The sequence below is a fragment of the Dasypus novemcinctus genome, chromosome 9 (genome assembly GCF_030445035.2).
Source record: "Dasypus novemcinctus isolate mDasNov1 chromosome 9, mDasNov1.1.hap2, whole genome shotgun sequence".
NCBI classification, from domain to species: domain Eukaryota; kingdom Metazoa; phylum Chordata; class Mammalia; order Cingulata; family Dasypodidae; genus Dasypus; species Dasypus novemcinctus.
The window spans coordinates 74,909,464-74,935,014 of NC_080681.1; the positions used below are offsets into that span (position 1 = coordinate 74,909,464).

Sequence of the window (25,551 nt, forward strand, 5' to 3'; positions counted from 1 at the left end):
AGTAATAAAGAAAAATAGGATCTCACTGTAATAAAGAAGAAATAGGACCAGGATGGTATTGGATTGATTTTAGAGGAAGAGGTTTACTTCCAGGGAATATAAACCTTCATCCAAATTGATAGTGAAAGTTTGAAGAGGCTGCCTGCTTTTGGAAAAGTCCACATTAATACCGTACAGCAGACCTCAGAACAGTATTTTCTGTCCAGATGAATAGCTAATTAGTTGCAAAGCTCCAGAACTCATCTTCTGTTTGTTGGCTAAATTAATTTTTATAACTGTATTTTCATCCTCCAAAATAATTTTTGAACCCCAACTACATCCACAGTTCTGGAATCAGTGCTATTGAGGCATTTTCGTAAATTCCTAATCAGTTCAGTGAAAATTGCTCTGGCCCCGGATTAACTCTCCATCCTCTTCACTTCCCACTTTTCTTCCTACCTTGTGCTTTAGCTGACTGAGGTATTTTCAACCTCAAAGTTGTGTACAGCATTCCCTTCTCCCCAGGCCTTTGCAAACGCTGCCCCCTATGTCTGGAAAACCCTCTGCCAACTTCCCTGTCTTTCATCTAGTCAACTTTTACTAGTCTTTAGAGCTCAGTTTAGATCCATGCCCTTCCCCAGGGAGCATTTCCTGACTCCTCAGGATAATCAGTACTTAGTGGTGAATGTTTGATAAATAAATGAAAGATTTATTGGGTGTGCCAGCCCTCCTCTCTATTTTGGAAAAGCAAAGCTTCCTTTAGAATTCTTCCAAATCTAATTTAGAGGGCCGGGCTGTTTCTCTTGAACACATTAATGTTCCAAATATTTCCTTCTATGCTCCAGGTACCCATGAAAAAAGATGGGGTAAAGTGGTAAGAGTTCTAGTCTTATCGTTCAATTTTATTCCCTTTGTGATGATTCTGTGTGCAAAAGCATAATAAGAAAAACAAACATGATTGCCACTCATCAGACATTTCCAATTACACAAGCAAATTAAGGTTCAATTACTACTGTACTTTTTAATGCAATTAAGGTAATACGTGTTCTGCGTAGATTATGGAAGACCGTGCAACTCAGCATTATGTTTTAATACCTTGTCATTATACTTCCTTAACTTATTCAAGAACGTAGCATCTTCTGACACAGATACACCCCCCTCCACTGATGCAGGGATGTCTACAATGCCGATGCCCATGGTGAGGCCTAATGACACAGAACGCTCATTTTTCATTTCAGAAAGGACTTCATTTGCATCATCATACAACTCTGAGGAGATTCCAGTATCAGTCAGGGCCTGAAGAGAAACAAACAGATGCTTATGCACATAGAGCTTCCATTCAATATTTAAATCATTGCTTTGTAAAATATCTAAAGTTTCAAATTTGTAAATAATTCTGTTAGGCTAATTCAGACATCAGATAGTTGCTAAAATAAAGAAATTACAGCTGTGCTCTAAATACAAAGGTGATAGTGCTTAAATGTTTATTTATACACATACAAGCATACAAAGATGGTTCTGATGAGATGCGAACTGTTCTGAGCACGGTCTTGTTTCTGGCTGGCTTATTGCCCCTTATACAGCAGGTTGCTGGCCTCTGTAATGGTGAGATGCAAAAAGCCAATTCTGGGTATGGCCCTAAGATGAAAGGGCAAAGGAAGCCATTCCAACTCAGATAGTTCTAGGCTGTGGTGTGCTTCAGTGCCGTTCACAAATAGTTTGGATATTTCATTCCAGGCACACCATAAGATTGCATTCCTCTGCCAGTGTGAACTCAGGCATTGGTCCTGTGATTTGCTGAGCCAATGAAACGAGCCCTAAGCATTGGAGTGGTTTACCCTGCAATTGTGAGGGAATGTGCTGAAACGGATCCTCCGTTGGTCTGGCTCCCTGACCAAGATGAACAGAACTTCTGTTGCACCTTAGGATAAACAAGTAGAATAAATGAGACATCATTGTTTTTGCAACTGAGATTTGGGAAATCCTTTGTTACCACGACATAACCTAGTTTATCTTCACGTAATCCTTCCTTGGGCTTAGGGAAAAAGACGCACTCTATGTCTTCCAGCTTGGCCTACCACAGGCCTGATACCGGGTAGGGTAGGAGTGAGGAGAGATGGGGAGTGGGCACAAACTTCTTAAAAACAGACAACATGAGCCTGGCCTTATTTTATGTCTATAATGTCTCTTGAGAAACTTGCGGGCATGAGGGCTGTGACTAGAAAAGCATTCAGAACCTTGGGATCCTGTCATCTAGCCCCACAGACATAACATGTAAATATCTATCTGCCCTTCTAAAGGGCATATAACCTGACCTTAGTTCAGACATATCTGGGCTTGAAGCTTGCTTCTACCATTTACTTTGACCCTGACCCTGACATTTATCCACTAAGGATCTAGTATACACAGACACACGCATGTGTGTGAGTGTGTGGTTGCCTGGTTATATAGACTTTAGGTGCAGAGTACCTAATCTGGAATGAGATGGGACCCTGCCTTCATGAAGCTTACATTCTAGTGGTAATCTTATACTATTATGTGATAAAGAAAAACAGGCTCCAACTATAATAAAAAAAGAGATAGGACCAGGATGATTATCAGATTGGTTTAGACAAAGAGGGTCATACATAGTCATTACTTGCAGATAATATAAACCTTGATCCGAAGTGATACTGAATGTTTAGTGCAACAGTGATAATGTGTATTCCATTGCATTGTTATAAGGATTAAATGGGAGAATTTACATGGAAGTAGAAGATTGAAACATGGTAAGAAACTCAATAGAGTTTGCTACATGGGCATCTCACCCAAACGATGAGAGTTAAAGAAATGAACAGCCATGAGCAGGCTCCAGTGCTGATTGTGAGCTATGTGGTGTGTTGCATGACCAGAAGTCCACAGAATTTCAGAGATGGTGAAAACCTTAGGGATCTTCAGCAATTTATATCTTTAAACATCAGAAACTTTTCTTCAAACAAAACCATATACAAAAAAAGCAAGATATGAAAGTGATTGGCGTGGAGCTTCTCTTGTTGAAGCGGGGGCATAGTCTCAGAGCCCTGCCCAGCCATCCCCTCTCCTGTGCCCTGCTTTGCAGATGAGGAAACTGAGGCCCAGAGGGGCAGTGAGCTGCTCAAGGTCTTACATAGTTCTAAGTCTTCTGACTTGCAGCCCAGAGAATAGAGCCCCTGATTTACCGATTTTGTCATGGAAGCCAAGATTCAAAGGGTGGATGGCCACTCTGTGCTACTTCTCTCACGGGCCCTGCCCTCGGCTCTCCATGCCATTCCAACACTGAGCACGCATGGGGGCAGGGGTAAGGGGCCTCCAGGCACCAGCTCACTCTCTCGGAAATAAAAGCTTCCAAAGCAAGGCATCTCCACTGACTGGCCTCTCCTTTGCTGCAACCCAGCCCACAGTGGCCTGTGACTGTGCCTGTGCAGACTTACTTCAAAATGGTACTTGAGAATGTTGTAAGGTTTCCGGAAGTACTTCTCATCTTCTCCATAGTAGAGATGCTCGCAGGTGGGGTCGTATCGAAGCTCCCTCCATTCCCCATTATAAACCGTCTCGCACTGGCCCCCGAAATAACTGGCGTCATACACACTTTGGACGTGTTCCTGGGTCAGGATATTATACCTAAATTGAAAAGGCAACTTCTGGAAGAGAATGTTGATACAGCCAAGACAGCACAGAATGTCATCCTCTGGAAGATGTTGGGGTGGCTCAAGCAGTTGATTCTTAAATTGTGCTCTGGGGTGCACTAGGGTTCCTTGAGGTAACTTAAGGGCCATTTGGGGAAAGAATGAGAGACTGAGAGGGCTGTGGCCTCCAGGCACCCTTTACCAAAAGCATCCAGCCAGCCAGGAGGCATCCCTAAACACATGTTGAATAAATTAGAAAGGAATGTACCCAGTGATCAAGACCTAGGTAGGGAAGCCAGGCCATCGGCGCTCATCTCCCAGCTCTGCCATGTTTAGCTGTGTGACCTTGGAGAAATCACTTAACCTCTCTGTGCCTCAGTTTCGTCATTTGCAAAAAGCAGTTAATAATACTACTTCCACCCTGGGGTAATTGTAAGATTTAATGAGTTAAAACATGTAAAGGAATCATAACAGTACCTAGAACATATTAAGTATTCAATAAATGTTATTGTTTTTGTTATGATAGGTATTGGCTCAGAAAAAGGCTCTGCTGTAAAAAAAAATAAGTTTGAAAATTTGAGGGTAGCTCATGGTACTAAGTTGACAGGCTGACCCTCAGGAAGGATGTTGTCTTTCAGGTGGCATGGGCTGTCAGAAGGTATACAATTTGAAAGTCAGGAAGCATCCTATTTCATGTCCAACTCTGATACATACTAGTTATGTGAGTTTGGACACATTGTAGAGGTTCTCTTAAACCCATTTTCCTTGTTTGAAGAACAGGCACAATAATAACTACCTTTCATGGTTTTCTTGCAGTTTAAATGAGAATATTAAAGTGAAGCACAAGTGAGGTTGATACTCCATGTTAAGCACTCAACAAAAGATATTCCCCTTCCCCCAGCCCAAATTACTTCCAGAAATATTTTCCTATACTTTCTTCTTTGGGGTATTTAAAATTCCATGTTTTAGGCCATAGAAAAAGGTGAAATAATGTTAAGCTGGTAAAATACAGCTTTAATTTTCTACAAAGTTAAAGTTAATTGAACAAAACATTTAGAATTAAGAATTCTAAGACCTGATAATTGAAGCCTTTTGTGTTATTATAGATAATACAATTATTATTTATCTCTGCCGGTAAAACTCCTAATCAGCCTTCCAGACTCTCCTCAAAATTTACCTCTTCTATGTGACCTTCCTTGATTACCCCAGACAGATTTAGATGTTCCCTCCTTGTAGTTCCTTGCCATTCAATTCTGGCATAGAACTTCACATTTAGTTTATGCCCTTTATGAAAAGGTGCAAAAGCAGAAGATGAAAAATAAAATGTGAATAAAAACTACCTTAAAGGAATAAATGGGTAATTACAGTGCACCTTGCATTTGGTATGAATTCAATGTATGTTAACTTCCATCTGCTCTTCTTTTCTCCCCCTCTTTCTTCATATTAGTGGAAGTGAGGTAAGAATAGCTATGATGAATTGAATACACATTCTGCCTGACATCCAGCATACATTAGCTTTCAATCTCATGATAATTTTACAAATGCAGAAATTGAGGCTCAGAAAAACTAAGTAACTGCCTATAGTTATGGCTGGACTTCTTCCTAGATCTTTTTGACACTAAAATCTGGGCTCCTTTCTTTTCTATTTTCCCACCCACTGAACATGTTTCTACCTGTAGCTTAAATAAAAGCCTAAAGGAGGCAAGTAGGACAAACATTGTGTGACAGCTGTATAAGAGATGACTAGAGATAGCAAATCTGCAGAGCTAGAAAATAGATTAGAGGCTACAGGGCATGGGGTAATGTTTTGGGGGGAAAAAAAAACCAAATAAGATTATTAACCTAAGATTATATTATAAACTATAAGCATAAGTAAAGTGTACATGTTTATGGAAAAGCTATTTATAAAACTTTCAGTAAAAATGAAAAAAAATAACACAGAGAAACTCCATGTTTTGAAAATCTACTATGCAGAAATACATATATACAAAAATATGTGCAAAAGAATGTTCACTGTAGAATTATGAAAGAAATACAATGAGAAACAACGAATGGTGGAATAAATTATAGAGTCATACAATATAGAAGAAGGGTCAACACTTTTTTACTGTAAAGAGCCAAATAGTAAGTATTTTAGGCTTTGCTGGTCATAGGTGTCCATCACAATTACCCATCTCTGCCATTGCAGGGAAAAACCTGGCTTCCAATAAAACTTTATTTACAAAAATAGAAAGCAGGCCAGCTTTGGCCTACAAGTCATAGTGCCAACTGTTTTATAAGACATGATATTGCTTTAAAAAGGAAGTAGAAATATGGGGGAAATTTTCGGAAGGTATTAAGTGAAAGCAAGAAGTCACATTTACATAAAATATACCTACCTACACATGGGTATCTTTTCTAGACAACGTATGCTATCCGTGCACTTTGTAGATAGTCTGAAAGTCCCTACAGCAAACCATCAACAGGGATCAACTTTAGGGAGGGAAGGGAGAGAGAGGTGACTGCACAGGGAATGAGTGGGGAAAGAGGAGGAAGACTTGCAGCTTTTCCCTTAAGCATGTATTTCTTCTGTTACAATGAATTAAAACTTGGAAATGTCCAAGTTTTTTTTTTTTTAAGCTGTCAGAAAAGGCCTCCGAACTCTTGAGATGAGGAGAGGAACCACCTAAATGCCACCTGGGGGTGGAGGAGGGATGCTTCCACTGATGGTGGCCTCAGTGTGGGTGAAGCGCCAGGGTTCAGGAAGTGTATTTGAAATGCTCTTGACTGAATCACACAAGAGCAAGGCCCAGTTGCCTGGGATCTTTTTGCCAGTAAAGATGGGATTATTTTCCTCTCAACACCTTAATATTTCATACAGCTACTCTTTTCATTCTGCAATAACTTTCAAAATCAATAAGAATCCTCTTTGATTGGTCTGAAAGCAAACAGAATTTGCTCTTTGAAAAAAAATGTGTCTACATGAATTACAGGACTCAGTCCTACTTGGTAGGTGGACTGTGATCTCAGAGCTATTAAACCATAATGAATGAGAACTGCATTTCACAGAACACCCACCTGACCCTGAGTGGGCTGCAACGTGGCTGGATCGCTTTGTGACAATTACTAAATCCGCCCCCTCCCTTTCCTCATCAGTAAAGAGTCATCTGGTCGTATTGATTTGTTTCGATTCAGTAAGAAGCTATTAAAGGAAAGGCTCTGACATAGGGGCTGAGGGAACTAAAAAGATGAGTCAGAGGTAACTTCTGCCTCTAAAGAGTTTATATTCAAGTTAAGGGACAAGATGCCAGATGCCAAGTCAGGATAGCAGCGATCTAATAATACCAGAATGGCACTGTGAGCTACGTAGGCCCTATGTGGGTTCCAAAGAAGCAGAGATGAAAAGACAGAGCTGCCCCTCTCAAGGAGCTCCCGGCCTAGGCAGATGGACACTTCAGTAGATGTCGCCAAACCTGTTGGGGAAGTGTTCTGGGAGCAACAAGAGGGGTCAAGCCAGCCTAGGCAAGGTCAAGGAGAGAGGGGCACCCACAAGTCTTCCTGGAGGAGGTGATGCCTCAGTAAGGGGTTAGCCAGGTTACAAAGGCAGGAAAGGCATTCCAGAAAGAAGAGACTATTTAGGCTCAGAAGCAACGGATTGTGATGCATTCAAGGAACTGGACTTGAATGAGGTGCATGATGAATGGGATTTAGAACCAAGGCTGATTTCTTTCAACAGATAAAGAAATTGTGGCTTGGGAGATTTAAATAAACAGTCACAAAGTGGGGGTTCAAACCCATCTCTGTCTGACCGCAAAGCCCATTTTCTTTGCTCGGTATCACACTGTCAGGCATGGTTACATGAGCAACTGCTGTGCAAGGCAGAATGTGAAGAGGACTATTGGAAAAGGCATTTGGGTCAGAGAAGGTTTCATGGAAGATGTGACTTGAATGATGGCCCTGGACATGGAACTGGGGTGAGAGGAGAGGAGAATGGGAAGGGGCAAAAAAAGAGATGAGGACTCTCCAGGCAGACTCTCCCAGAAGTGTGAGCAGCGTTACCTGGGCAAGGGCTGGGCAAGGCATGCCAAGTGAACAGTGAGAGCTTCCTCACAGGATGCCATCCAGAAGAGCCCTCAAGAAAGGGCCCTTTCTGTCCCCAAAACTAATATAAATCATTTTCTGCACCTGCCACAAAGCAGGGACTCACCCCAAGGCCACCCTCTCTGATCCTGGAATTGGGTAGTACTGGCTGCAGTCATTTTCAGTGCCCCTAACATCTTCACAGTCATCCTCATCAGAGCCATCGAGACAGTCCCTGTCTCCATTACACACAAGGTGGCGTTTCAGGCAGCGACCTGAAAGAGAGAGTGAGGTTGTGGAAGCTTCTAGGTCTTCCCTGGACTTTTCCCTCTCCCTCATGACCCCACATCTGTGTCACCAAGAGCTACCCATTCCACTTCTTAAATAACCCTTAAACCTGTCCCCTCTTCTCTCCTTTACTGCCTCTGCCCTCCCTCCCACCTCATTATCTGTAGTGTGGCAGCAAGTACCCTGCCCCCAGGCCCTGCCTCTGTAATCCAGCCCCCAGGTTACAGCACAGTGGCCTTTCTAAATCCCAAGGTGGCCTTGTCAATTCCCTGCTCTCTGTTCTTCAGTGAGTCCCCACCGCTCTTCTTTCAAATGCCACATGCCTCAATGACTCATCACTTGCCTTTCTTCCCAAACCCCTGACATTGCAATTATTCTTGGCTGATTGCTAATCCTTGAATGTCCCTGCTCTCTCCCTGTCTCCCAGCAAACTCTTCCATTTTTCAAGTCTTAGCACAAGTAGCTTAATGAAGCCTATCCTGACTCCCAAAGCAAATTTGGGCATTCCCTGCTGGAGACTTCCATTAGATTGTGCATATACACCCATTACAGTGGTTATTGCAAGATATTGTAATTGACTCCTTTTTAGGACTTTCTCCCAAATAGAGTAAGAGTGGCTTGAGGGTTGGCACATTACTACATTACTACAGTAGTATATTGCCTGGCACTTAACACGTATGCAATAAATACTTGTTTATATTTGATGAATTAATGGATGAATGAGTAAATTGTACCTTTTCTAAATGAACCAAACTTGCATCAAAATTACTTAGGCCACTGGCTTAAAATACAGATTCCTGGACCCAACCCAAAACCCACAGAGTTCTTCATGAGGGTGAGCTCAGGCATCTGCATTTAAATAAGCTCCCCTGATAAAGTGTTTGCACTTCAAGTTTGACAGGCACAGCTGTTATCCCGCTGGAATGCTACTCACCTGTCTCCTTACACTGGAAATCTTGTCCACACTGTGCTTGCCTTAGACAGGCTGTGGGACTGTGACAGCTGGCTTGATCCCAGATATCACCACTGCAGATGGTTCCCCCAAACTTGTTGGGCTGCAGGAGGCTCCGGTATCGGTACTAAATCAGATTTTTAACCAGACACACTCATTGTCAATCAATCACCCAAGATTTGTTCAGGCAAGTCTCAGCTCAACATAAGGAATAACTTAATGATTGAGAACTGCCTAAGAAGCTGACTTTTGAGGGGAAGTGTGTTCATAAATTGTGTTTGTTCAAACAGCTGGAATATTGCACAGGTCCTGCAAGCATCATATGGAAGACTTGGACAAAATATTCCTACTCTTCTGATTTGCTGGGAGGGGCTTCAGTCCTCCTTTCCTAAACTAGTTTATTCCTAGTCACCTTTCAAAGCAATGGTTTGAGCAGCAAGGTAAGTGAGTTCCTGAACTGGATCTGTTTCTTACTTGCTGGGTAATGTCAAGCAAGTTTCAGTGCCACTTTGTGCCTCAGTTTCCAAATATGTAAAATGTGGTGGTTGATCTAAATGACACTACTAATTATAATTACTAATAATTCTTTCACATTTGTTCTATAGTTGAAAGAGCATGGGCATGAGAGTTAGACAGACTTGGGTTCCAATCCTAGATTTGCTTCTTTACTAACCACAAACAAGTCACTTACCTTTCCTGAGCTTCCATTTTCTAATACGTAAATTGGGTATAAGTACATCTTACCTTGAAAGGGTTTTGTGAGAACTAAATGAGAGAATGAATGAGAGAGCACCTGGCCCTGTGCCTGGCATATCAACGGTGTCAGTAAACAGAAGTGGTTTCCATGTCATTACCCTGATCAACGCAGTCTTTTTCAGATGATTCAAGTAGGTGAGTTGCTCATCTCTTCCTTTCTCACTGTCCCTCCATTCTCAAAGGGACAGAGAGAGTTGAAGATACAACCTCTCCATTAGATTTCCCTGCCTTTCATTTAATAGTGGTGATAAGAGCTTTGCAAACTCTGTGGGAAGTGACAATAATTAAAGACCAATATGGGAATATAAGAACCCACACCCCTGCCCCACAGGGGAGTAAAGAAGTGAAGAGTGTACCAACATAGAGCCAATTCTCTTTCTCGCTCATGAAAAAACTCATCAGATTTTAAAATCTACAGGTACCCCCAAGATGATAATGGTGATGGTAGCTACCATTCATTGAGTGCTTACTATTGGCCACACAGTTTGCATTCTTCTCATTTAATCCCCATAAGTCTGAGGTTAAGTACTATAATGATTCTCATTTTAAGCTGGGTTATAATTCCTGTTTTGCCATTTCCTGTATCTGTGTCACTGGACAAATTGCTTAATCTCTCTGACCTTCATTTTTCTCATCCATAAAATGGGAGTAAATTTGAGAAATGTTACTGTGAAGATTAAGGATAATACATGTAAAGAAATTGGCACTTTGCCTGGTTCCTGGTATACACTCAATAATCATAGTTATCAATATCATCATCATTCTTGTAACACAAAGACTTTTGGAGTCAGACTGACAAGTTTTAAATCTAGGCTCTACCGCTATCTTAATGGGTGACATAAGCAAATTTATCACTTAGAGTTCACTGTGAAAGTCAAACAAGATAATTCATTTAAAGCATAAACACAGTGCCTAGTCCATAGAAAATATTTTATCATGGTAACCATCAATGTCATTGTTATTATTCCTGTGGTTCCTATACTTAGACTAGTGGTGCAAGACATGGGACTCTTTCTCACTGCCTCCCTATTTTCTAGGCTGCTATCAGATAATGAATAGGTGTTACAGACAGGCTGGTGCAGGCACACCCTTAGGGACTTCTCCGTGCTGTGGATAGTATCAAGACAATTTTCTTTTCTAACTAGTAGATAATGTTTCCTTCCAGGAATGCACATCTTTGCTTGGACAATATTGAGAGGAAGAAACAGGTTAATAAAAAAGAAACTAGCTGTGTTTTTCACTTAAACCATTAACACAATTTAACTATTTTAAGTACTACTTTAAAGATACATGTCATTTTGAGTCACTAAGGAAGCAATTCAATTCTGGTTTATACTGTAAGTCATTACCTGTGCCATATGCTACCTAAACTGCAACATGTGAGACAAATGCAGTTTAGGATGTCAGAACAAAATAAGAATTTGGGGAACATATGCTTTTAAACAGGGATGCCTAGGATCCTTTGACATTTGTCAGAAGTGGGAGAGGCAGAATAATGAATTCCAGACTTTGAACTTGAATAAACCAGGTTTAACTCATGATTCCCCTACTTACTAGCTCTGATTTTGAGTAAGCCATCAGATATTCACAGAGCACTTCTAAATAAGAGGTGGGTCTAGAGGCGGGATGACCATCAGCAGACTCTGCAAGAGCCCAGGGTTTGATTCAAGACAATGGGAGTGGGATTGGTGAGGTGGGCATAGGTAGTAATTATAAAAATAGCTAACATTTATTAAGCATTTACTATGTATGTGTCAGATGCCACAAAAAGTACTTTTCATGTGATTGGGTCACGTCCCTGCAAAAGGCATGTTCAGGTCCCAACCCATGGTCCTGTGGTATGGACACATTTACAAACAGGACCTTTGAAGATGTTAGTTAAGGTGTGCCCAGACTGAATGAGGGCTGGCCTTAATCCACACGGCTGAAGTCCTTATAAACAAAAGAAATTGGACAACACAGAAAGAGGTGCCACAGGAAGCAACCAGAAGCTGGAAATCAACAGAATCCAGAAGACAAAGGAGAAGATAACACCATGTGCATTGCCATGTAACAGAAAAGCCAAGAAACCTGAACGATTGCTGGCAGCCAACCCCAAACACCGCGGTCTTCCCGGAGAAAACACTACCTGGCTGACACCTTGCTGTTGGGCTTATCATTTAACACTCATAATAACTCCCTGAGGTAGGTACTATACCTACCCCACTTTACAGAAGAGGAAACTGAGGCGCAGAGAGGATAAAACATATCCCCAAAGTTAAACAGCAAAATAAGAGACAAACCCAGGATTTAAACTCCAGAATCAGAACTCAAACACTTGGACTTATCGGGAAAGTGCCAATAGACGCAATCTAGGCCATGGCACGCCAAGGCAAGGGAAATAGGAGCCTGGGAGCATTTCACCCTAGCTGCATTCAGGAAGGCACATGTTGTCTATAGAGAATTTTAAAACAACACTACAGCAGAATAAAAGTTAGTCTCCTTTTTGTTCTCAGCATAAGCCAGTGATTCTGAATACAGTCGGTGATAAAATACTCCTCTGTATTGGAGCAGAGTGTTCACATCATCTCCCTCCCTCGGTATGATGCTGGGCTTAGGGACAATTTTGGACCATTCAAAGCCACTTAGATAAGCAAGATAAACACAGCTCTGTCCATTGGGTGTGTCTACCCTTTCAATCCATGAAAGGGGAATCCTTGGGAACACCCTCCGTGCCCTTCTCTGGTTTGCCTTCTCTCCCCACTGGTCATGGGCAGCCTGGCATTTTGTTACTAAGCCATCAGTCTCATCTGGGTGGTCCTCATTAGAAGGGAGTGGATTGACCAGGACTCAGATAATGTGGATAAATGTGCCCAGGTCCAGATGGCTACTTTTCAGCATGTGAGTTGTGACATACGCATTTCTTACAGGCTTACCCAATAATGCCTTACAAACAAAATCAGGACAGGCAGAAATAAATTTCACCATCTATGTGCCCATGACTTCCAAATACGTATTCCTAGGCCCAATTTCTCGCCAGACCTCTGGACTTATAAACTCAGCTTCTTATCTCCAGTTGAATGTCCAGTACCCAAATCAGACATAAAATATCCAAAAACTGACCACAAATGTCTTACCTTTTTATCCTGGCATGGAAAGCAACCTGTCCACTCTGACCAGTTGCTCAGCTGGCAGGTAACTGCTTTGAGGGTGGAACTTTGATCAGCTCGGCTTACTCTCCTAAAGAGAGGAAAACCATTGTATTAATTTTGAGGTAGTAAATATAAGAAAAAAAGAAATCTGTGCAAATTTTCCTTCCAGTGAAAGCAATTTGTAAGATATGATAAATGAACAATTATTGTTCCTACTATATGCAGGTATGGTGCTAAGGGGTTTATAGAAATCATTTCTTTTAATCCTATATCAATTCCATGATAACCAAATTATTCTAATTTTAAAGAGAGAAATATGGAGGATAACTAACATATATTGAATAGTCAGAGTAGCAGAAAGCTCAGTGGTGAACAACACGGGGAAGACTGAGTTGGAATCTTAACCACTTACTGGCTTTGATAACTTGAGCAATGTAGTTAAGATCTCTGTGCTATATCTTTTTCATCGGGAAAATTGCATTAATAATAACATTACTTATTAGGGTTATTGAAAATATGTTAAAGTGCTTAGAAAGTTGCCTAACATTTATGAAGTGTTTATTAAAGATTGGCTTCTATTATTAAACCACTAAGGCATTACAAGGATTATTTCATTTAATCTCCGCAACTATCCTAGAAGGTAAATATTATTAGCCCTATTTTGTATATAAGAAAGCTGAGATTCATAAAATGCTAACTAACCACTGAAGTCATAGCCAGGTGTGACGGAAGCAAGATTTCAATAGTTGGTTTGATGGTAAAAGCCCATTTCCTGCTCCTCATCAAGCTGCTGCCTCCTGCTTTTACAAATCAGAAAACAGAAATGTGAGGGTGAGATTCTTGCCTGAGGTAACACAGGCAGAAGGTAGAAACCAGTCTATCTCCAAGCCATGTTCTCTCTATTACCTCATGCCACCTCCTCAGAGGCTAAAAATGTGCCCAAGGTCCCTCAGGGAGAGGTGGACAAGCCCCAAGCTTGCTGGCCCCAAGCCTTGGACTCTTTCCACAATGCCACAGCTGCAGCAGCTTCAAAGCCTGGTAGGCTCAGGGGGCAGGGGGGAAGGTTGTGTATTTCCACCAGAATCACCCCTACCTCGGAGAGCCAGGCAGCCTCTGATGGGATGAAGGGCATAATTATCTCCCTAGTGTAAGGGAAAAAAAAAGAGGAGGGGTGTCATTAAGTTAACTGCTTAATGAATAAGAACCCCTAGAGATTGAAACTCCTGGCAGAATGATGGGGAAGTCAGGAAAATGATGTTCATCTTTAACAGCGTTTCTCAAACTTTTGGTCTCAGGACCCTTTTACACGTTCTTTTATAAATTATTGGAGACCTCAAAGAGATTTTGTTTAAGTGGGTTATATTAATCAATATTGACAGTATTCAAAATCAAAATTGAGAGACTTAAAAAGTACTTATTTATTGATTTAAAAATAGCTATAATAAGCCCATTATATATTACCATAAATAACAATTTTATAAAAATAATTTCCAAGAAAAACAATTAGTAAGAAGAATGACATTGTTTTTCATTTTTGTAAATTTCTTTAATGTCTAGAGTCTCATTTCTGCTTCTGTATTCAATTCATTGCTGTATGTTGCTTTGTTTGAAGTCATGAACAAAATCCAGTCTCACACAGTTATAGTTGAAAAAAAGATGGAGTGTTTTAATAGTTACTTCTATTTTTTTCAGATGACTGTGGATGTTCTTTGATACTACACTAAAACTCAACAAGTCATAATTTCTTAAATGTTAGTTGTGTTATGGAATCTGAAAGCATATCAATGAATTTTTAATATTCTTTTAAACTAAAACCCATCAGGCATTGGAAATTTGAAAGGTAATGTTTCATTAAGTTATGCATCTCTTTCAAATATTGACACATTTTACTATACAATTTCAAAAAATCAAATATTCTAGTATCACCAGCAGTCTCATCATGCTCATTGTAGTAGATGTAAGTTTACCAAATTTTAATTTTCTTTTGAAAACTCAAATTTTATCATTGGTAACAAATGCTGTTATTTGTTTTCCTTGGAGTGATATGGTCCCTTTGTTCATTTTTAAGACAGTTTTTGCTATTTTTAAGCCCGAATAATCACAGTTTCTTAGGCAGTTGTTCTGTTAAGTAAAAATGGTTTTCTATTGAAAAAAGTGGCAACTTTGGCTTGAAACTCAAATAATTGCTTTTTTCTCAACAGCCATCATATTTCAGTATGCAGCAAAAATTCTTTATGCATTCTTCCCATTCTGCCATAAGGAACATTTAAAACAAATGTACTCAAGGACTGAGATTTAAGAAAATTAACAAGTTTCACTGTTTCAAGAAGGGCTTTCATAAGTAAAACTTCTATTTTTCCTTTGCCTTGATTTGTGCCAAGGCCCCAGCAGTCATATCTATCATTACATTTTCATGATTAGTACTAATTTAAGCACAGTGGAAAAAGGTAAATAATGTCTTAGTATTATGATGAAAATTTAGGACTTCTTGAAAAGACCTTGAGGACTTCCTGGGCCTATCATATAACACTAGTCCTACCCCTCCTTCAAAGAATACTTCAGTAACCAGCTCACAATCTGCCTCTCTGCCTCAATTCCTGTCATTATACTGGGAGAACTCATCATCTCCATTAATGAGCCATTCAGCACCCTGGCCTCTCAGTTGCTCCTTTTCCTCATCTCTAATGACCTCCTTCTTTACCCCACTACCTTCCACGGTCACACCTTGGACCTTCTCACTCTATGAAACAGCTCCTCCTCCAAATCACTAACTCAGGAGTGCCCTGTGAACAGCTGTTTAGGAGCTCAGCAGCCTCTTCTATTTTATAAGCTCAGTGATTCCCAAAGCACTTTTCTTTGATCTCATTGAGGCCTCCATTCTCTTGACCACCAAGCTTTCTCCCTATAGTAAGATTCCTTCCTATCTTCCTTTATTTATATCAGTTTTTATTCAATGCTCCACCCTGTACAGTACTTAATTATGTCTTAAGTGGACCCCATTGTTCCCTCAATCACACCTACCTATAAAACCCAACCCTGAATGCAACAAATTGTCAACCTCTTCACCTGGTTAACTCTTAGGAATCTTTCAGTTTCAATCTAAACATCAGTTCCTTAGGAAAACATTCCCTGAGGGATCATACTAACTGAGATCCCTCAGTTAGTATGCTTTGATGAATTTCTGCCCATCTTTTTCTTGACACTTAATTATCAAATTTGCGATATTTGGATAGTTTCTGTCTTCTTCACCAGATTGTAAACTCTGTGAAGGCAGGTACTGTCTCTGTTTGCTTCCGAAATCCCAGAACTTTTCATGGTGCCCAACACATGGACGGTGATCAACAAATATTTCTGGGTGGATGGAAGGAAGGAAGGAGGGAGGGAGGGAAGGAGAGAGGAAGGGATAGAAAGTAAATGACTTCTGGGAAATATGCAGTGACATTGTTTAAACATTTATTCAAACCTGATTCCTAGTTAGAACCCAATTAAATAATCCCAGTATCTAGACATTAAAATGGCTCAAAGTTTGGTCCACATGCCATTATACACTAATAATAAGTGTTTGAAGTGTAAGAACACAGAGTAAGAAAAGAGTTCTAATCATCAAAAGACGGGAGAAAAGGAATAGGCAAAGGTTTGGGGGCATAAAATGACTCCAGCAATATTTCCGCATCTCACTATAGAATTGTCAAGATAATGTCATTGTAAACCCACGAGACTGCATTATGATGTCAAAATGGAAGGAAACAGCATTAATGGATGGAAGCAAAAGCTTAGAGCAGTGTGGTATTGCTGCGGTTTTAAAAGCTTTGTGACATGATGTCTAGACAGAGGCACATACAGTAACACTATCACTGAGGCAAGAGTACAGAAGGTTTGTCGGGACCATTCATTAAGTCATTGCAGGGCTTCAACCTTTTAGCCAATATCAATATAACCAATATTTTCTCTTATCATTCCAACGAATTTTCAAATGTAGCTCATTTTTTGCTGATTATATAAGTAATACATTCTTGTTAAAGAGAACATAGAAAAGAGAATAAAAGAAAAAATAATTTCCCCAATTTTACCACAATTAACATTTTGTCTTCATTCCTTCCATTCTTAATTTTCATAACATAGTTGAGGTCAAACTGAGATTTGCATTTTATATCCTGATTTTTCCATTTAAGATAATAGCAAAAATGTAAACTATTTATAAAGGCTGCATATTGGTCTGATCCCCTCTTATTGTACAATCTGATTATTGAGCCCCAGTTTTTCTGCATTCTAAAATTATTTACTGAAGATATACCTTGCATATGAAGTGACTAAGAAAAAGCATAGCAGTGATTTTAAAACTTATGACATATATTGTCAAATGGCTTTCCAAAAGAGCTGCATCAATTTTTCAATTACTTAAGGATCCATTAATAAATCTGTGGCCTAGTAAATCTTGGCAAATATTTTTAAAGCATCTCTCAGCTACAAAAAAATTTACTCAATCAGTAAGACATTTAATATAGAACACTGGGATTCAGAAATCTTTGATTCTAGTTTTTAACTTTGTGTGCTGCTATGAGCAAATTGTCTTAAACTATCTGGGTTTTACTTTTTTCACCTGTAGAATGAGTCAGTATGACTTTAGTGCAGGTTTTCATAAGATGAAAACTCCATGGAGTACTAATTTCTGCAATATGCACCAGGAATGGGGATGAAAGAGATGGAAAGTTCAATGGTCAAATATATTTGTATGAACTGCATACAATATGTTACTCTTGGTGATTTAAGATGACCAACAATATAGACAAGGCTTAAAGAAATCTTGCATTCTAAATTTGCTTTACTCAGCATTTCCCTCAATTTTTTGAACACAGATCATTTATTTTTTTCAAGCAACATTTGTAGACTATGTAACACAGTTGAGGAAACATTGATGTAATGGAAGGGGTTTTAGAGATTATCAAATGTGCATTTGACTCCAGATTCTACCACTAACTAAACTTTAATTTTGTTATAGCTGAAAAAGGGAGATAATGATAACTTGCAACACTATTTTGAATATGAAGTGAGATCCTATGTGTAAAGCTTCAATCATAATGCCTGGAATACATTTAGTTTCTTTTCCCTAATCTTCTTATTTCCATACTTGTTTATCGAGCCTCTCTGTCTTCATCAAAAATATACTGAATGCCTGCTATGTATAGGGCTGTGAACTACTGAGAGGCTTACTGCCTGCCTTTTCAATTGGGTGGCTTATTTGGCAAAGGGCCTAAAACCTAGCAGGCAAACATTTGACATGAGTGTGCCCACTTCAGCAATTCAGAAAATAAAATCATTGATTAGCTACAAATCCCAGACTAGGAGGTCAGAAGGCTTAACCTGGATGATTACCAAGGGATCATCCTTATAAATTGGTTCAGCTTGGATTTAATTGATGATCACTAATTATATAATCTTGAGCAGTACCATTTAGTTACATGGAAATTACATCACAAAACTGAGGTATTTATATTTGACTCTGAAAGTGCTCAGTCTCCAGTTACCTCTGTGTTGCTAAATCCAGCGGAAAACTTTCTGAAATTGTCTCACTTGCCCTTTATTAACTGGTGTTTCCTCCTTGCAATCTTCCCTCTCTTGGACCTCCTCAGCACCCCCACTTCCTTGTTCTCCTCCTGCCTCTGTGACCAGTTCTCTTTGACTTGTTTAAATACTGGAATTCTTCAGGTTACAGCCTTGACTCTGCTTTCTCATCCTCCAGGAGTTCATTCATTTCTTTGGCTTTGTACACATATATGCTAATACCTGCTAAATATAGACCTCCAGAGTAGCCTCTGAAATCCTGTTTTGTTTATCCAACTGCCCATTTTATATCTCCACTAGTTGCCTCTAATGCATGGAAAACCAAATGGGTACAAATCTAAATTTTTAGCTGTCTCCTTTTAACCAGCTGTTCTCTTAATGTTATCCTCATCAACAAGTGGAAACATCACAGCACTCAGTTCTCAAACCAGATATCTAAAAGTTGTCTGTAATTCCTTCCTTGCCTCCTTCCTTCATCCCTTTCTCTCTCCCTCCTTCCCTTCCTTCCTTCTTCCCCATAGGCAATCTTTTGGAAACTTCTGTTGATTTTACCTTCAAAATGCACCTCAAATTTCTTACTTTCTGCCTGTCTCCATTGCTACCATCCTAATTCAAGGCACCATTCTCTTTCATGCAATGACCTATGAGTCAAGACTTTCCATTTCACCTTCCTCTAATCCACTCTCTTTACAGCAACTATGATGGCTTCTTTAAATTATAAATCACATAGTATCACTCCTATAATAGACCTGCCAGTGTTTTTGTTTTTGTTTTTTATTTTGACCACTCATAGACAAAAATCCACATTTCTCATCATGGCACCCAAAGCCCTCTATGAGCTATGAGCTCTCCTCTGTCCAGCTTGTTCACATCCTCTTGTGGCACCTGCTCTCACATGGTTCTCATCCTTAAGTTCCATGAACATGAGAAACCATTTCCTACCACACAGTCTTAGCACTTGCTGATCTCACCCCTGGAAAAACATGCTTGTCGTATGCCTTCTCCCTACTATCCTTCACATTTCAGCTCAAATGTCATCTCACAGGGAAACCCTCCTTAACAAGCCCAACTTTAGCCCAATTTATTTCCTTCATTGTATTTATCACAATTTCTAGTGAAAATTTTTGTTCACGTGTTTATTTCCTGTCTTCATCACTAAACTCTAAGTTCAATGAGAATAGGGACTTTATCTGTTTCATTCACTGCCTAGCACCTATCACCATACCTGGAATATTGAATGAGTGAATGAACAAATGAATGAATTAACAAGAAAAGAAATTACCGTGTGCCAACTGTGCATAGAATTTTATACAGAAATTTTAGTTCTGAACATGCGCCAAGCTCGCTTACAATGTTTGCATGATTCTCCTTCACAGAGAATGCAAATCTCAACTTAGTCACCTGGCTAATGCTCCAGGCTTCAGCTAAGTCTCAATTCCCCCTGATGCCTTTCCTTCACCTGCCTGCAATGTGGTACCATAATGCCAAGTACATAGTTTCTCACCCTTATTTCCACCCATAGACTGTAAGTTCTAGAAGACAGGGATCATGATTATATTGCTCACCATTGTATCCTACCACTGAGAACAGTAGCTGGCATGTAATAAGCAATTCATAAAGGTTTTTTTTTTTTTGCATGAATATATTATCCCATTTAATCTTCTCTCATTTAAACTTCACAAGAACCCTGTGGGATAGGAATAATTATCTCCATTTTATAGACGAGTAAAAGAGATGAACTAGCTCACTTAAGTTTATACAAATAGTAAGTAACAAGATTCAAACCAAAGCTGTTTGATTTCAAATCCTATGCATTTACCAGCATCCCAAGAAGTACTATAAAGGATTCCTGACAAAGAGAAATAGACATAAAAATAAAAATTATTTTCTGACAGCTTACCTTGTGCCGGGCTACTAAGTACTTTATATGACCTCTTTAAACTCCTGAGAATGGCTCTTTAAAATACATATTATTACCATTTAATAAATGAGAAAACTGAAGCTTGAGGAGTTAAGTAACTTGCCCAAGTTCTGCCCTCACTAATTGGGGAAGCCAGGACTTAAATTCAGGTTGATCTCCCTACAAAGTCTATTTTCAATGTCATCTGAAATACAACTAAAGATTAGTTACCCTGAAAAGTCTCCATATTCATATGTCTCATGTTTGTATCACACTCACTATTCCAATTCTTTAGATCAGTTAAAATTCATTTAGACTGAATATGTATTGATTTCCAGCTATCTGGACAGCTACCAAAAATAATTGTTTGTCCAGAATATGTTGGTAAACATACTCTGATTCTTAAAAATAATGATCACTATTTAGACTTCTTTAGTACCAACTGCCTATATGGGCTATTAAAAACAAACAAAAACAAACAAACAAACAAAAAACTTTAGATGGCTATCCTTTGAGGTTGAAGTCCTTACTCAAATTTCTTCAATCTGCCTAAGGAATATTGTTCATTCTTCTCCACCAGTGGAAATATTTGATGGAAAATGATATGGAAATCCTCAGGTCCCTTAACAGGCCCAAATTAAATATTTGTCTTGTTTATCAAAATGGGTGCTTATTTTTGAAGAGATATGTTTTAAGTGGGTGGGGATAGTGGAGGTGGTAGTAATAATACTGATCTGAGAAGTAGAAGATCTGAATGTGCCATTAGCTGGATGGATGTCTTTGAACATATAAAATTGCTTTGTTTCCTCTCTGATCCTCAACTTTCTCATCTGTAAGTGGGGATAGGTAACAACCATTTTAGAAGAAAGTAATGAGGATTAAACTGGTCAATGTTTGTAAACTGTCCAGTAGAGCAGTCTGTTTTATATTGAATGCACCTCTTCCCTATCTAGGCCTTATTTTCTTTATCTGTAATGTGAGAGTATTAAAGTTGATGCTAAGTCTTTCCTAATTCTAAAGACCTGTGAGATAGGAATTAGAAGTGATAGAAGTAGCAAACAGGAACTTTAAAAGAGTTTGTAAATATCTTCAAGTATTTGAGGGTAACCATGAACATGATGAGGTGAGAAATGGGAGATATAAAAAAGAACCAAATGAAAACTCTAAAGCTGAAAATTGTAATAAATGAAATGAAAAAATTCACTGGAGAAACTTAACAGATTAGATGCTGCAGAAGAAAAGATTAGTGAACTTGAAGATACAGTGATAGAAACTATCCAAAATGTAATACAGAGAGAAGGAAAATAGCCAAAAAATAAAGAAGAGAGCTCCAGTAACTTGTGGGACAATAGTAAGCAATCTAACATATCTGTAATTGGAATATCAGAAAGTGAGGGGAAAGAGAGAATATGGGCAGAAAGCACGTTTGAATTAATAATAGTAACACATTTTTTCAAATGTGATGAAAACAATAAACCCATAGAACCATACCTATGCACATTATACTCAAACTGATGAAAAGCAAGGATAAAGAAAAAATCCTAAAAGCAGTCAAAGAAAAAAGTTCCCAACACATTACATAAAGTGGAGTAGAGCAGATTTCCCTTCAAAGGCTACGCAAGCCCAAAGATAATGAAATGACATCATTAAAGTTCAGGAGGAAACAAAAACTATCCACTTAGAATTTTATATTAAGCAAGGATAGCCTTCAAAATATAGGGAAATTAAAGATTAATAGAAGCTAAGAGAGTTCATTGTCAGCAGACTTGCATGACAAGAAATGTTGAAGTTATTTGGGCAAAAGAAAAAGATAACAGAAGTGTTATGATATTATTTGAATATAGTCTATGGTAAGTTAAAGATGTGAACTGTAAATTGTAGAGTAACAAGCAAAAAATAAGTAGTATAGATAAAAAAACAATTTGAAATTAGGAAAAATCACTAAATCTAAAAGATGACAGAAAAGGAGAAAAGGAAAAAAGAACAGATGAGACAAATAAAAACAAATAGCAAGAAGGTAGACTCAAACTTAATATCTGCATTAAATGTAAATGGTTTAAATACTTTGATTAAAAGACAAAGATTGTTAGACTAGATAATAAAGCAAGATTCACCTATGTGCTGTCTACATGAAGCATACTTTAAAATATGAGTGAAATAACTTAAAAGAAAATATTAGAAAAGATTCACCTTGCAAATACTAAACATAAAAAATCAAGAGGAGCTGTATTGCTAACAGAATACCCCTCTCTCAGTAACTGATAGAAAAAGAAAGATGAAAACTCATTTAAAGATAAAGACTTGAACAATACTAGCAACCAACATGACAACTGATACATAGAAATGTACCCAGTGACAGCAGAATTCACATTTTTGATTAATATGGAATATTTACTAAGACCTATCACATTCTCAGCCATAAAAGAAGTCTCAGTAAATTAAAAGGATAGAAAACCTTAAAAGTTTTTTAAACCAATACTAAAATGTAGCGCTTTATAAAATATGTCATACAGATCAATTGATATTTGAGGTTGAAGATTATAACCTCCTTTTTCATAATGACTGGTTTAAAATTTTTCTCAACCCCATTTTTCTAACAAGGATTTCTAATAAGCAAATGTTAATAAAATAAATATAAACCACTAAAATGTATACCATCTGCTTTCAGTGCTGAGGCCATTAAGATTTTTATTTGGAAAAAAAAAAGAATACCATTATTAAATTTTAGAAGTTTGAAATCTCCACCTGACCTGGAAAAGCCATGCCAACTAGCACATTATAAATTTGATTCTTGTCAACAATTGGAGAGAATGTACTTACCAAAGATGACAATAACACAAGACCACTGAAAGCAACTTTCACTGAATGCTTACTAAACAATAGGCAGGTTCTAAATATTTTTCATGTATTTACTTCTTATAATCATCTATGAGTAAGCACTCTTACTTTCTTACTTTCCCCCATTTTATAGTTGAAGAAAATGAAGCTCAGATAAGTTAAATAACTTGCTTAAGATAATACAACTAGTTAATGCTAGTGCCAGGATTTGAACCTGGTAAAATTATTTCACCATTTGGTTTTTCATTTTCAAAGCCAATGTCAGGCACACTGACTGGCATTAGACACAAAGACCTCATGATTTCCTACTTCAGCACTTTGTGAAGTATTTAATTGGTTCTCCTTTGCCTTGACTGCAAATTTGCCTCTTCACTGGCCTGTCTTGTTTGATAAGTTCCTCAAACATCAAGACTCTTTGTTCATTTTCAAAAAGGATTATAATGATAAGCTTTTATAATTAAGAGTATCTAGGCAGAGATTTCCTCTATCAAAGTTCTCTTGCCTTTATCTTCTAATTATTAGTCATGAATTTTTTGAGTTTTCAAAATTGTATTTGCTTTAAAATACAAGTTACAAAATGACTGCTATAAAAATGCTTTCCCCCTTCTGAACTGTTACTTAAAGGAAATCTCTCTTGCTCCAGCATTTAAAAGCAGTAATGATTCAAAATTGAATTATCCAACTAGAATTTGAATAATATAACTATTTAAAATACGTGGGAGATAGGGGCTATCCTAAAGATGAAATAAGGGCTTGCTTAAGCACAGCAAAATATTTGCTGTTAAGATATAGAGAAACATGAGCCAGATTGGAAAATTGAAGAAAATGAAACAGATAAAATGCAATGCACACATAAAAATATCTCTCCTCTCCATTACTCCACAGTAAAAGGTAAACTCATTTCTAGAATGAAATAAACCAACATCTCTATATTTCCTTGTCTTTTCCAAAATGCTTTCACAGACCTTATCTAATTTCACCCTCCCAACAACACTATGGAATAGGTATTTTTATGATTTTCCTTTTATAGATAATGAAGTAGAGGTTAAGTTAAATGTCTGACATCACTTGAGAGAATTATTATTTATTAAATGCCTAGTATAATACTAAAACATTTTATATCCAAGATCTTATAACTCATTTTTTTTAAAGATTTATTTTTTATTTACCATTCTCCACCCCCTCCTCCCCATTGTCTGCTCTCTGTGCATTCTTCTGTGACCACTTCTATCCTTATCAGTGGCACCAGGAGTCTGTGTGTCTTTTTGTTGCATCATCTTGTTGTGTCAGCTCTCCGTGTGTGCAGCCCCATTCTTAGGCAGGCTGCACTTTCTTTCACGCTGGGTGGCTCTCCTTACAGGGCACACTCCTTGCGCATGGGCCTCCCCTACGCGGGGGACACCCTTGCATGGCATGGCACTCCTTGAGCGCATCAGCATTGCGCATGGGCCAGCTCCACAGGGATCAAGGAGGCCCGGGGTTTGAACCATGGACCTCCCATGTGGTAGGCGGATGCCCTATCCATTAGGCCAAGTCCGCTTCCCCATTAACACTTATATTAATAGAAAAAACATTATTAATCTTGTTTTACAGATTGGGAAATGGAAGCTCAAAATGATTAAGTAATTTACCGCAAATTATCCAGCTCCTAAATAGCAGAGTTGTGATTTGTACACAGGCCTGCCTCCAAGTGCATGCTTTTTTCCCGTCCTATACTCTTTCACTGAATCAGTAACATGAAAAGAGGTTTACATTGCATCTTAAAATAGCCTGCTGCAAACATGAAAGTGTCTTTAGTCCCCCGCTAAGTGATTTCTCTGTGCAAATTTGCAGAGATATGTGGCCAACTCACCGGTTCACCTTCTCGTGCACTGTTACCCCAGGCAGGCAAATCATCAAAGACAAGATGAAGAGAGCAACAGCGAACATCTCATCCAGAAGCTACTACCCTATTACTTAGAAAGAATAAAACAATCTATTCAGGGAGTTTGGGGTGAAAAAAAATGTCTACAGGCTCGGACTGGTAAGATCTATTTGATGTTTAGAACTAACAAAACTCACCAGATTCTCATTCAGATATGGTTAATTAGTGACTCAGTATTGATTAGCCAAATAACCCTAGAATCCCAGACACCAAAGGCCACTGTCTCCGTATTTTTGAAAAACAGTATCTATATGGTTGTGGAAAGGAGAATATTTAATAACATACCAGCTTTACAAAACAATCTTATTTTCAGATGTGGCAAAAGCTAAACTGAGATCCAGTTTTAGAATTGCTGGTCTCTTGGAACTTCTGAAGTCAGACCAACTTATTTTGCATGACTGAAGCAAGGCTAATACTGGTGCATCAGCTCAGCCACAAAGCAGCTAGAACAAATATAGAAAATGCTAACAGTTATAGGGAGGTTCTACAACATGTTACGAAATATCTGGACACCTGAG

At 38.6% G+C, this 25,551-nt stretch overlaps 1 protein-coding gene across 1 annotated transcript in view; it reads right to left on the reverse strand.

Annotated features, from left to right (window-relative positions):
- Positions 1-25,138, reverse strand: part of C8A (complement C8 alpha chain) — a 53,009-nt gene extending 27,871 nt beyond the window's left edge. The window contains exons 1-6 of the mRNA XM_004465497.3: positions 24,962-25,138; positions 12,795-12,897; positions 8,905-9,049; positions 7,810-7,957; positions 3,429-3,618; positions 1,075-1,275 (exon numbers count right to left, since the gene is read on the reverse strand). Of these exons, the coding sequence (XP_004465554.1) occupies positions 1,075-1,275; positions 3,429-3,618; positions 7,810-7,957; positions 8,905-9,049; positions 12,795-12,897; positions 24,962-25,038 (864 nt within the window). The 5' untranslated portion in view covers positions 25,039-25,138. The remainder of the gene's footprint in view (positions 1-1,074; positions 1,276-3,428; positions 3,619-7,809; positions 7,958-8,904; positions 9,050-12,794; positions 12,898-24,961) is intronic.
- Between the last annotated feature and the right edge of the window lie 413 nt (positions 25,139-25,551).